Source organism: Gadus morhua, chromosome 20, assembly GCF_902167405.1.
Source record: "Gadus morhua chromosome 20, gadMor3.0, whole genome shotgun sequence".
NCBI classification, from domain to species: domain Eukaryota; kingdom Metazoa; phylum Chordata; class Actinopteri; order Gadiformes; family Gadidae; genus Gadus; species Gadus morhua.
This window is the reverse complement of record NC_044067.1, coordinates 15,576,513-15,590,000: the sequence shown is the minus strand read 5'-3', so window position 1 is coordinate 15,590,000 and position 13,488 is coordinate 15,576,513. Positions and strand designations below refer to the sequence as shown.

The 13,488-nt window shown below is 48.9% G+C and overlaps 2 protein-coding genes across 4 annotated transcripts in view; both read left to right on the top strand.

Moving 5' to 3' along the window:
• bcor (BCL6 corepressor) overlaps positions 1-6,317 on the top strand; it is a 32,090-nt gene extending 25,773 nt beyond the window's left edge. For all 3 annotated transcript variants that reach the window (XM_030343484.1, XM_030343482.1, XM_030343483.1), the window contains 5 exons: positions 1,595-1,761; positions 2,670-2,815; positions 4,541-4,618; positions 4,875-5,031; positions 5,147-6,317. In XM_030343484.1, coding sequence (XP_030199344.1) covers positions 1,595-1,761; positions 2,670-2,815; positions 4,541-4,618; positions 4,875-5,031; positions 5,147-5,480 — 882 coding nt within the window. In that variant the 3' untranslated portion in view covers positions 5,481-6,317. The remainder of the gene's footprint in view (positions 1-1,594; positions 1,762-2,669; positions 2,816-4,540; positions 4,619-4,874; positions 5,032-5,146) is intronic.
• A 1,316-nt stretch (positions 6,318-7,633) lies between these two features.
• Positions 7,634-13,343, top strand: atp6ap2 (ATPase H+ transporting accessory protein 2). The gene is made up of 9 exons (XM_030342936.1): positions 7,634-7,764; positions 8,563-8,693; positions 8,825-8,953; positions 9,100-9,195; positions 9,294-9,431; positions 9,750-9,803; positions 10,046-10,195; positions 12,053-12,172; positions 12,325-13,343. Exons 1-9 carry the CDS (start codon positions 7,650-7,652, stop codon positions 12,517-12,519), a joined length of 1,128 nt encoding a protein of 375 aa, XP_030198796.1. The 5' UTR covers positions 7,634-7,649; the 3' UTR covers positions 12,520-13,343.
• Positions 13,344-13,488: the final 145 nt, after the last annotated feature.

Below are 13,488 nucleotides of genomic sequence, written 5' to 3'. Positions count from 1 at the left end.
CAAAAATGCCACAAAAACACCCGTACACACAGAGCGGAATCCCCCAGGGGGGGGGCCGTCGGGGCACGGCGCTCCTGGATCGCTCTCCGGCAGGCACACACACACGGAGCGCTGGCAACGAGCTGACAAACCAGTTAGAGCACCTTCCTGCTGCCTCCCCCTTCTTCTCCTTCTCTCTCGTTCCCTCTCTCCCTCGCTGCTTTTCCATTCCTTCCTGTTATTTCCTCCACACTCAGACACGCGCTTCATTGTCTCGCTCTGCTCCGCGGCTCGCACTCCCTCTCAATTTCCCCTCCTTGCGTGCTGGCTCTCCCTCCTGCCCGCTCGCTCTCTCACACTCTCTCGTTATCGCCTCTCTCTCTCTCTCTCTCTCTCTCTCTCGCTCTCGCTCGCGCTCTGTGTGTCTTGCTCCCTCTCTCTGTGTCTCTAGCTCTCTCGCTTGCACTCCGTGTGTCTCTCTCATTCTCTGTCTCTAGCTCTCGCTCTCTCTAGCTCTCGCTCTCTCTTGTGCTCCGTCTCTCCGTCTCTCGCTCTCTCCCGTGTTGTTATCGCCTGTGCGCGAGAAGGGCGCCGGCTAATTTGGTCGTCTGTCATCTGCTTGGGTGTTGCCCTTCACTTATTTTCTGTCTCCCCTCGTCACTCACTGTGGTTTTCTGGTGGTCTGCTGTCTGTATACTTCCTTCCTTTCCTCCTACCCTCCTTCCATCCTTCCTTCCTTCCCTTACTTGGAAGAAGGAGGAATGGTATGGCGTTAAACAATCTTCTCGTAGACAGCTGTTTGGAATTAGCATAGAGATGGAAAGTTTGGAGTCATTCCCCACGTACAGATGAGCAAACCCCCCCCCACCTCCCACCCCACCATTTACCAAGGACTGTTTGCTGGACATTCTGGAGTGTGTGTGTGTGTCAATTGTGGAATAAAGTATGTGTGTGTTTATGTGTTTGTTGGTTCAACCCTACCCAGCTGTGTCTCATTTACCTTGGGTAACTTTTCATACACTACGCTTTATTTTCTCTCACGCATACAATCTCCCCACACCACACGACACCAAACCGCCTCACGCCACACACACTTGAAAGACCAGGCTCCAAACACTGGCTCTTCCTACACTGTGTCCTCCGAACTCTGGTGGTCGCTGCACTCGTGATAATGCCTGACCTCACCGATGGTCTCTACCAGACCGCTCCGTTTCCCCCCACACACACGCACACACCAAAAAGACGCTTTCAAGCACCCACGCAAGAGGCCAGGGCAGCCAGACACATGAACAGAATCTGGCAGACTAAATACAGTTGAGTCATACTTGCAGTCACCACGCTATGTTTTGATGCCAGATGCCGTGTGTGTGTGTGTGTGTGTGTGTGTGTGTGTGTGTGTGTCCATGTTTTGACCTCTCCCCGCGCACCCTCGGTCTGCTATTGTCTCTCTCATGAACTGTGAAGGCGAGACCCATTTGTGTATGTGTCCCGCCGTCTTGAGATGTCGTGTTGTGGTCCCTTTTGGGGCCTGCAGAAACGCATGCGTCGACTCACCACTCCTTCTTCCTCCTCCCTCCCTCTCTCTCTCTTTCTCCCGCCCTCGCTCTCCCTCTAGGAGGTGGTGTTGTACTGTCTGGAGAACCGCGTGTGTGAGGTGAATCACCGCGACTACGCGGGCTACTGCGCGCTCCACGAAGCCTGCGCCCGCGGCTGGCGCACCATCGTCCAGCATCTGCTGGAGCACGGGGCGGACATCAATTGCAGCGCCCAGGATGGCACCAGGTACGCCTCCACTCACTCACACAGAGAGGCACGTACATACACACGCACACCGAGGTAGACAGACGCACACAAACCGAGGTAGACGCACACACACACACACACACACACACACACACACACACACACACACACACACACACACACACACACACACACACACACACACACACCGAGTTAGATGCACACGCACGCATGCACACAAACGGAGAAAGACACACACACGCATGCACGCACGCACACAAACGGAGAAAGGCGCACACACGCACGCACGCACGCACACAAACGGAGAAAGGCGCACACACACAAACGGAGACAGGCACACACACCGAGGCAGACCCGACCACATACACACACACACCGAGGCAGACGCGCGCACACACACACGCCGAGACAGACGTGCACACACACACCGAGACAGACGCGCGCACACACACACCGAGACAGAAGCGCACACACACAAATGGAGACAGACGCACACCGACAGACAGGCAGGCACCGTGCACACACACTAATCCCATCTCGCGAGCGGGGAAAGTGAATGCTTTTTAATTGTATTTAACGTTGATGTGGAACGATGGCGTTTCCGTCTCGGCTACACAAGCCGGGCCCCCCCGTAGCAGCCGCCGGCGTCGTCATCAATCACGCCACTAACAAAATATCTCCCACCGGTTTCACGTTGCGCCTGCCAGCAACGGCGCTTTCCCCCTCCCCCCGGTCGAGAGGTAGCTCGGGAGAACCCGGAGCCTTGACTGCTCTGTTGTTTTAATATATTATCTTCTTGGCATTGATGGCAGTCTTCGCCTTGGCCCCACGTCGGGGGACACGGGAATCGGTCGGAACGATCCTTAGCGTCTGGATGGCTTCCCTCTTTCTGGTGCTAACGTGTGTGTGCGCGTGTGTGTGTGCAGACCGATCCACGACGCTGTGGAGAACGACCACCTGGACGTGGTGCGGGTGCTGCTGTCTTACGGGGCCGACCCCACCCTGGCCACCTACTCCGGCCGCGGGCTGCTGAAGATGACCCACAGCGACAACATGGAGCGCTTCCTCATCGGTACGAGACGACCACACACACACACACACACACACACACACACACACACACACACACACACACACACACACACACACACACACACACACACACACACACACACACACACACACACACACACACACACACACACACACAGTACCCCTCTCCCTGCCTCTGGTCCATGGTGATTGGCCGGGCTCCTGCTGCTGCTGTGACCTCTCCACAACCTGTTGCTGCTAAATGCCCCCCTCCCCCTCCCCCGCCAACGCTCTACTGCTCTGCCTTCCAAATTTCCACAAGACGTGTCTGTATGCCCCCCCCCCCACCCCTGGCCGACCACCTGTTAGACGGGGAGCCGGGGCTTGCGTGCTGCCTCTGAGCTCCTCTATCTGGTTACTTAGCAACGGCAACTGTGTTTGCTTAGTGTACGTGCGGAAATGGATTCCGTGCAGCAGACTCTCGTGTGTGCGTGTGTGTGTGTATGTGTGTTTGCCTGCTCTGAGCTGTGGCTGCGTGCAGGCTTTTGTCTGTGGACAGTTTTGTGTTTTCACAAGGCAACCGCTGCCAAGTTGTTTTGTTGTGTGTGTGTATGTGTGTGTGTGTGTGTGTGTGTGTGTGTGTGTGTGTGTGTGTGTGTGTGTGTTGGTGGTAAGGGGGTTACAGGCAGTTTTTTTTTTGTTTGTGAGCGAAACACACACACAGTGGGAGGAAGCGGAATCGGAGCAACCACTCCCTGCCGCATCCACAACCCCCGCGCACCTAACGGCTCAGACCCCGTCACCCGCAGCCCTCGCTGCTGGGGGGCTGACGGGGGGGGGGGGGGGGAGTTTGGAAGAGCCGAATGGAGGCGGGGGTTTAAAGCCGGCGATGGATTTATAGAAGAAGACGGATGGGCAGACGGTGGAGGGGAATTTTGAAAGGGCTACGACGGCCTGATCGATGAACTGCTACCCTGCTCGTCGGATTGACAGAACGAGGGGGGGGGGGGGGGGGGGAGAGAGAGAGAGAGAGTGATTGAGAGAGGGGGAGAGAGAGAGAGTGATTGCTGCCCTCCCTCCACCTGGTCCCACTCATCTGGAGGCCGCTAATCCCTCCAAACACACGCCAGACGCCCCACGCCTCGACGCTGGCACTGAGCCCAGCGCTCTCCCTCCCTCCCTCTCCTTCTTCTCTCTCGCTCCCTCTCCCTCTGCGTATGTTTTTGTGCGCTTGTGAGAGTGTGTGTGTGTGTGTGTGCATGTGCGTGCGGGAGCAGTGTGCATGTGCGTGTGCGAGCAGAAGCACACACTGACTAATGCGCCTGCCTCTCGCCATGTGTGCTTAGCCAGCTCCCTCCGCCTGTTTGTTTCCAGGCTGTGTGTGTGTATGTGTTAGCCTGTGTGTGTGTGTGTGTGTGTGTGTGTGTGTGTGTGTGTTTGGACGGGGGAGAAGGGGGGGTTCTGGCAGGCGTCCACAGCCTGGCTCTAAACTGAGCCAGCTCTAACCCAGCGGAGACAGTCCTCCCCCATGGTACAGCCGCTGGCACCCCCCGGCCCCCCACGCACCCTCCCACCCCTCCGACCCACACCAAACATTTGCTGTGTTTGTTCCACCGCCCCCACCCCCACCCCCTCCAGACACCGCTCCCTCTCTGCCGACAATACTGCCCAGCACCCCCACCCCCTGGGTGTCACTGTGATCTTGACACATTCTCTTGGCTCCCGTCTTCACTAAAAGCCCTGGTCCTTCCCCCCCTCTCTGCAGATTATTTTGCTGATCTCCAGGGCCGGCCGGATGACGACCCGGGACTTTATTGGGAGTTCTACGGCAGCGCTGTGTGCGGTGAGTAACGGATTTGATTTATTTTTTGTGTGTCCAACAAAAATAAATGGGACCGCCAGGCGCAAGCGGTATTTCACTGCGTCTCGGGCGACAGGCTTGACTATTGGCTCGTCTGGCACGGTAAAAAGGAACAAAACAATAGCAGCTGAGGATATGACTGGGTAGCTTTTTTACGACGGAGGTCTGGTGTGGTGCGATGGCTAAAGAACACGCGGTGCCTTGTCGTTCCCCCCCCCCCCCCCCCCCCCCCATACAGAGGCCGGCGAGGAGGGCGGGGCCTTCGACATCCTGGCGGACCCTCCCGGTCCGGACGAGGAAGACGAGGAGGAGGACAAGCGGGAGCTGTTTGAGTTTGAGTTCTCCGACCGGCCCCTGCTGCCCTGCTACAACATCCAGGTGTCCCTCTCCCAAGGGTGAGTGCCTCGCTCCGTGACCCTCGTCCAAAAGCCCCTCCGCGCCGATGTCACATAAAGCGTGTCGCAGGGCGCCGTGTACTGACCCCCCCCCCCCCTTCTCCCTGCCCCCCAGGCCCAGGAACTGGCTGCTGCTGTCGGACGTGCTGCGGCGGCTCCGCATGTCGGCGCGGGGCTTCCGGCAGGCCTTCCCCCACCTGGAGGTGGTGACGGTGGCGGAGGCGGAGTTCTACCGGCAGGCGTCGCTCTCCCAGCTGTTCAACTGCCCCGACGAGCTGGACGCCTTCCAGCCCGACAGCAAGGAGCTGCTGGACCTGGTGGAGGGCGGCGCCGAGCTGGCCGCCCTGCTGGGCTCCACCCTGGAGTGCCTGGACGGCCGCTGGGAGCTGCCCTCGGTGGACCGCTTCAAGGAGAAGATCAAGACCATCGGCCGGCTGGGCTCCTCGTGACCCCCGACCCCGTAGGGAGACAGTTTGCCGAGGGAGCCTATCGTGGGCGGTGGCGGTGGAGGTGGAGGTGGTGGTGGTGGTTGAGAGGGGGAGGGATGATTTCAAAGCCTTACACGTCGTTGCCGTGGCGCTGCAGGCCCCTGCTCTGGGGTCAGGGCCGGGGCGCTGTACTGAAGGACAGACAGAGACAGACACAGACGGACGGCTGGCTGATGAAGCCGCTGAAAGATTTCCCTCCAGCAAGCGAGCATTGAGGAAATGCAGACTTATGAAACTTAACAACGGTCTTATTTTTATAAGTGGATTAATATATGTATGAAATATATATACATCTAAAAGAGTTTTTTTCTGTTTGTTTCTCATCACTCCTCTGATAAAGATTTTATGGAAGATGTCTGAAGCTAAACTTACAGACAGTGTGAGGACACAGCACGTTGTGCTTTATGTTGCTGTTCAGCATAGATTACCGAGGCAGTTCTGTTGAATGTGGCAATTGTGTTTATAGGAAGCACACAATGTATTTTCCCCTCCTTAGCGCTGTAGCGCTTGCTTGAGCCTCAGGGGCTATCGTTTTGTTTTTTTAACCGATGTTAAAATTTTGCCCTTAATTTAGTCTCTAATTTAACATGGAAACTACAAAATGTGTTGTATAATAAAGTTTTAAGATGTTGATATTCACTCTTCGGCACAGAGCTTGTATATAACAGGGAGGCTATTGCAGTAAAGTAATTTTTGGTGTGTCATTTTTGTTTTAACTTTGTAATTAAAATATCTCATTTGTATTTATATTTTACAAAAAAAGTTGCTTTAAAATAAATATACAACTGCAAGACGAAATGGGTGTGCTGCTTATGATGTTCGGCCATTTATTCAAAGGAAATTAACATTCATTTTATCAACTAACCGAAACATTTTCGTCCTTGAGCGCCACCGTGCAGACGCCTATCCTATGTTGCCATCTAACGGAACACCGAGGTTATTGTAGGTGCTCAATTAACTGCCGCAGACAGCCAACTCCCATTTGCTTCTGTTGTATATGAAAATATGTGTGGTTTGCAGCGCCCTCCAGCGGATTTAACTCATGCCTCTACAAATGATGTCATCGAGTTTATTATTTATTTTTTGCAACCGCATAATTTTATACCTCGGTCGCCACAAGCGATCCAAGACGCTAGGGACTCGCATCTGAAGTACCATGCGGCCATTCGGACAGCTTTCTACTTTCAGCAATATGTTATATGAATACTTGATCAAGTTTAAATTTGAAGTCTATGTATTGCGAAGACCTACATCAACGACTTTGTTTGGTTGGAGGTCGATAGTTGAAGCGTCAAGGCCTTTAGAATTTATAAAGCATAATTTTGAGTAGGTTTATAGCCATGGTGGTATTCCTCTGTACCTTCCTTCTACATTAATTATAGTCGTAATGGCTGTTGCATGCCGGCATTAGGTTAACTTAAAATAATGAATTTGGGTCTAACTGGATAAATTATATTCAAACAGTTTGTAGTCGGTGTGAAGGTCCAGAAGATGGATTAGCCTAGTTGAACTGAGTTAGCCTTCAGCAGTGATGACCAGCAGAAAGCTTTACACAGCCCTATGAGCCTCTAAAAAAAATGGTCCGTCTCCCTCTTGCGCTCACACACACACACACGCACACACACACACACACACACACACACACACACACACACACACACACACACACACACACACACACACACACACACACACACACACACACACACACACACACACACACACACACACACACACACACACACACACACACACACACACACACACACACACAGCATGGGTTAGGCCTACCCTACATAGTCTTCCATTATAGTAGATGGTACCGGGCTAGAATTGGATTTACAAACATATTTACACACATTTTAAATTATTTGCGTTGGTTTTGTGGTTTGTCTAAAATACTGCAATTTTAAATTTACATGATAGATTCCCATCGGAGTCTACAGAAGAGTTCCACTCTAGCCAGACATATTTAAGACACTTAAACGGATTTGATATTTACTTTTCATGCAGTATTTTGACTTTATATTGTCCTTTTTATGTTGTCCTGTATATGTCGAGCGGTATTCAGAGAAATTAACAAAATCGGCGCTTTGCAAGAGCATACTCCCATGACGCCTTGCGGCGCAGATGACGTCAGGTCAGCTGATTATCGTCGGAAGAGGAAAGATGTCGCTCGGAAGGTTTCCAAGGATGAAGGCTGTATCTGCCGCTGTGTTGGTCTCTCTCTTCGTTATAATTGCTGGTAAATATATTGATCAAGACACGTATGCGTTACATGTCACTATGTTGTATTTTCTGTCCTGTATATCTTAGTGGGGGTCTATTGCGATTGACTAGCATATGTGTGAATGGCAGTGGACTGTCGCTGGCTTGCTTTAGCCAATAAATAAAAATACATCGTCCGATTAAGACTCTTAATGCTTAATCCAAAATGATATGTTTGCTTAGTCGTGTGTGATTATGTTCTAATACTGATACTGATCGGCCAGTTTTACCATCTGCTAACCTGCTCGATACGGTCCGACGATGACCATGGAGAATGAATTGAACTCAACGTTGGCTCTTATCAATTCGTTAGCTTGAATGCTGAATAAACATTTAAACTCAGTGGTTGTAATGTAAATAGTGTATTTTGTCCAGCGAAGCATTTATGTAACCATCGGTATGATAGATTAGTGCTGTGTGTGTCATGTGACACACTGGTTCCTCTTTACGGGGATCACGGGACTGTAGTCGTGAGCGTCTCTGAATGGCTCATAAGGACGTCTTATTCATGGTCTTACGATAACTCCGTTGTGATCATAAGAACTAGTGACCCTTTGAATGTCATTTAGAGATATATTGTATAATTTGGAGACAGATGTCTGGCCACAGGGCTCGAATAGCCTGTGGTTCTCTCCTTCAGCCAATGATAAATATTGTCCTAATAATCTGATTTCTTTAGTAGTTAGCAGAAACTGGATGAAGCTGAGAGTTTTGCTACACCTAAACCGAATGCAAGTGAAAATATCAGTTTTTCACCTTCACCTTTCCTTTCCAGGCGTCAACGGGGATAGCCTAACCATCCTGCAGTCTCCGGATTATGTGTCCTTCCAGAAAGGAGACTGGCCAATCTCTGGCGAGAAGATCCCAGACCTGGTGGCCCTAACCATGGGTTTCTCTGTCAAGGAGGTACGACTTTACGTTCCCATATTCAGAACAGAAAATTTATTTGACAAGATAATTCAAGGAGATAATTGTACGTGGAAGTTGACCCCTGGAAATCAAATGGCTTCAACTGATTTGTTTGTTCCTTGTAACAGGATCTGTCTTGGCCAGGCCTGAAGGCTGGTCCGTTGTTCCAGAGACCCAGGGCTAACGTGCTGGTGGTGGTGAGGGGGGCCGACAGCCTGGCCCTGCCTCAGAGCGTGGCCTCCTATCCCTTGGAGAACGTGAGTCACGCATTGATGTCGAATCTGAACTGTAACACTGTACACATATGCAACACTGCTGCTCTTCCCCAACACACACACATTATGTTGCGAGGTCGGAACGCTGTGGATCTTCTGCCTTAATGGCTGTCGTCGAACTCCCACAGCCGGTGCCCTTTACTCTGGATAGCGTCGCCGAGACGGTCCACTCCCTGTTCGCCGAGGACACCCCGGTGGTTCTGCAGCTGGCACCCAGCGAGGAGGTGAGTCCACCGAGCGACACCAACTACACACTGACGCCGAAGGTTTGAATTGATCGGCTAATGTCTGTAATGTTATTCCCGCCCCCTCCGCGCTCCAGAGGCTGTACATGCTCGGCAAGGCGAACGCTGTGTTCGAGGAGCTGCCAGTCACCCTGCAGCAGATCCGTGCACGCTTGTCCCAGGACGGCTCCGTGCTCGCCTCCCTGCCACTCAACTCCCTCAGCCGCAACGCAGAGGTTCATTATTTATGCGTTTGGCCCCCAGGCGACAGACTAAGTGACTTATTTGCTTGACAATGTAACCCCTCGTTTATATATTCCAGGCCCTTGATGCCGATCGTAATATCCATGTGAAATTAAGTTGTAACAATTGGTGAGCACACCCGGGTACATTATAGGTATTATCCTCATGTGTAGCCCTCATAGCAAAGTTTGCTGTAAGGTGTAATTGGTTCCTTACAGTTTTCTTTTACCTTTAGACAAAGTTGGCAAAGCTGCTCAATTTGGCGATTGGCCATTTCCATGACAACTATGCATGGTTAATTTTTTGTACAGGCTGATCTGCTCTTCCTGTCCGAGGTCCAAGTGCTGCATGACATCACTGCTCTGGTAAGGTGTGTGTGTGTGCGCGTGTGTGTGTGCGTGTGCATGCGTGTCTGTGTGTGTGTGTGTGTGTGTGTGTGTGTGTGATATTCGCTACCATAATAGGCATAAGTCTTACACAGAGCAAGCCAAAAAAATAGCCCCACTACATTTTTGCTCTGTTAAAAACCATTTCATGCTATTTAGAGGAAATGATACAAAACATAGAGATTGTGCTATAGGCTTAATACCTGCGTCTCTGTCTGCAGCTGCAGAGGCACAGGCACCTGGCCAAGGACCATTCCCCCGACCTGTACTCGCTGGAGCTTTCCGGCCTGGAGGAACTGATCCGCCGCTACGGAGCCGACTCCCAGCAGTATCGGGACGCCACTGCCATCCTGGCCTCCGTCCTTATCAAGGTGGGTCCGCTTAGGGCTGGGCAGTGGGTCAATATCATCCTTGGTCGTCTTTGAATGATATTGTATTGTCAGGAAATTTCATGTTAGACTTATCGTGATTCCCATTTTTATTGTATAAAGGAATTTAGAAGATATGCCCTTAGAAGGATTGAATATGATATTTGAAGCAATAATGACAAAGAAAAACTAGTTTTACTTTGATACAATACTGCAAAAATCCATATCCAACTTTTACGTTTTGACTATCTTAGACTGTCTCGAATGGTGTTTTGAAATCAGAAGCATATTGTGATATTTTGTAAAGTTCCCCAACATTATCGCAATAATAAATATGTCAATATTACCCAGCTCTAAGCCAGCTGTAGAACCCTTCTTCACTCGGATAGGCTTTTGTGGCTTTTTATGGACTGGAAAGTAGGAGTGAATGAGTTGGTAGGGATGAGTCGGTCGCGACCGATTCGTTCACAACGAACGAATCCCGAACGTGAACGACAAGAACTGGTTCCCCAAAACAAGAAGAACTGGTTCTTTGATTCTTTTTTTTTAACATAAAACAAAAATATGGTCACGTAAATAAAATATACAAACGAACAGAGCTTCGTCTCCCCGCGACTTTATGTCGATTGAGTCTGCAACGTTCTCAAAGATTCAAGTAAGCAATGGTGTTGCCATGGCACCTGGGTAAACAAATGACAAGGTGGCACCGTCGAATTTGCGCGCTTTCTCCGTCTGACTTATCTTGGGTCATAACATTCGACGTGGGGCCACTCATATATCCCCCTACATTTCCGAAAATAGACTTGACCTCCATCTGTTTATTGGATAAACGCATTTCCCAATCCCAGGAGTCTATCCTCCATTCTTCTTCAATTCAAGAACAAACAAAGATATTAAACTGCAGTTCACATTTTTTATTTATGACCATGACAGTTCTGTAATGCCTGAATAATGAAGAATTAAATGTAAAGTAAAAGAAATATAAAACCATGAATTAGGGCCCGACCGATATTGATTTTTGAGTGCCGATGCCGATTATTTTCAGAGAAAAATTACGATTACGATTTAATCGGCCGATTTAAAAAAAAAAAAAAAAAAAAAAAAAAAAAAAAAAAGAAATACAAAAAAAGCATATAAAACGTAGTTTTTGATACCTTAAATATACTTTAAACACTTTTGACGAATATGTGAATTGAATGCAGAACCTTTGAGTGTTTTAGAATACATTTACAGTCAAAAATGAGTGTAATGTAAAATAAATAACTAACTCCCAATGTGCTGCGCTCGTGAGCAGTGACTAACACGTGCGTGCTGAGCAGTATGGTCTCACCGTTAGAGTCTACAGTATAACAAATTAACATGGCCTGGGACCTCAAGAAAAACAGGCACAATATGCTCAAACAACGCGTCTTGTGTACATTGGTGAGGTGAGCGCGCAGCTGCCTGAGCGAGCGTGCTTTCATGTTGTACGGTAAAATTCAATCTCCTCTTTTTTACTCCAGCTAAAGTTGTTAGTTAGCAAGGCGAGTAGGAGCGCAATCTGCAGGATACTAAGCGCAATAACATTTAAAAAAATAAATAAAAAATAAATAAGTTGTAATCTGCGTCCTTTTGGCCGATGCCGATTATTTTCAAAAAGGCTATAATCGGCCGATTAAATCGGCAGGCCGATGAATCGGTCGGGCCCTACCATGAATGACATAGTTCCCGGAAAATAATCATTTTGCCCATCCCTATGAGTTGGCATAGGTCTGGGAATACTGCCTACGGGGTTGGCATCGCACCGCAGCGGTGCCATGAATGGGAATCGGTTTATTCCCATTCTTATACATTGGAATTCTAATTAGTTTTCTTTTGCAGTTTGCAGAGGACGTCTACGGTCTCTATGGTAACAGCGCTGTGGTGGAGGTTGTCACTGTGAAAAGGTTTGAGGCTCCCTTGACCAGGAAGTCTCGCTCCATTTTGGAGTCCAAGCAGATTGTAAGTTTAATTATTTTTGATTTGTTCATGTTCACTTAAATAAGAATGCACTTGTACCGATATATATTTTTGGGATGGAAGTATCCGATGGTTCTTTCACATTATTCTCGGTTCTCCTTAAACATTTTCTGTATTTATTTGTGATTGTTTAGGGTAACCCAGACAGCCCGTTCAACCTGGCCTACAAATATAACCTCAACTACGCCGTGGTGTTCAACATCGTGCTGTGGCTGATGATCGCCCTGGCGCTGGCTGTTATCGCCACCTCCTATGTCATGTGGAACATGGACCCCGGCTACGACAGCATCATCTACCGCATGACCAATCAGAAGATCCGGATGGACTGAGTCCAGAAATATCCCCACCCCAGCCGTCCATTTAGATCCCTCTTGTGAAGATCTGTTGTTTGTGTTTAGTGTTTTCATTTATTTTGTGTGAACTGTGCAGGGTTGATTATTGGGGATGGGGTGGGAGCCACTCGTACTGGTTACTTGCTATTATGGTTTATTAACTAATACAAAGCAGAGCTAGAAACATCTCTCTTAATTGTTGGAAGGAAAAGAGCAGAGGAACTGGCATTGACTGTTGGCCAATGCCGGGATCTCATCCAAAGGGACAGTCCCTTGATGAAGCTCTTGATTAATTGGCCTTGATTTAGCATTCATTAGATCTAAGATTCCAAGTTTTATGGGTTGAAGAATTTATCTGTATTCCTGCAGCTGGTGCATGAAGCTACTGCCTTGCTTGTAGTCATTCAGACAGTGAGCCGTCGTCTTTTGTAGTTTCATCATTCAGTCCAGCTGCTAACATCATTCCTAACACAATTCACTAGTCATGTTTACCTTTACCTGGTGTCTGCTGTTATTGGGTTAAAAAACCCTGATTACTATTATAGTATTCTGAAAGTATGATTTGGATTGTACGAATGTGTTTGTTATTTTGTGCTTGTTATGCTGTACGAAGCTATTTTAAGTTAAATTAAATCTTGTGTATATATTGAAATGTATAACTGTAAGGCACTGGTGTGTTGTTCATGTGAAAAGAATTATAGATCTAACAATACATGTTGAAGTTCCCCAATAAGTCAACATTATTGAACTCGGTGTAAATTGGACAAGGAAAAATTATGTGTAAATGGCGAAAGTAATAAATTATTACAAACATACCAATAGCCACCATTGCTTATATTTGTTGTCTGGTCTGATGTGCATAAAAATAATTATACAAAGGGTGGCTTAAATCCAGCGATCTGATTGGTTCCTAACTTGTATAATGAGCGTATACATAACGCCCAATCATTGTGTGAAAGTTTGCAT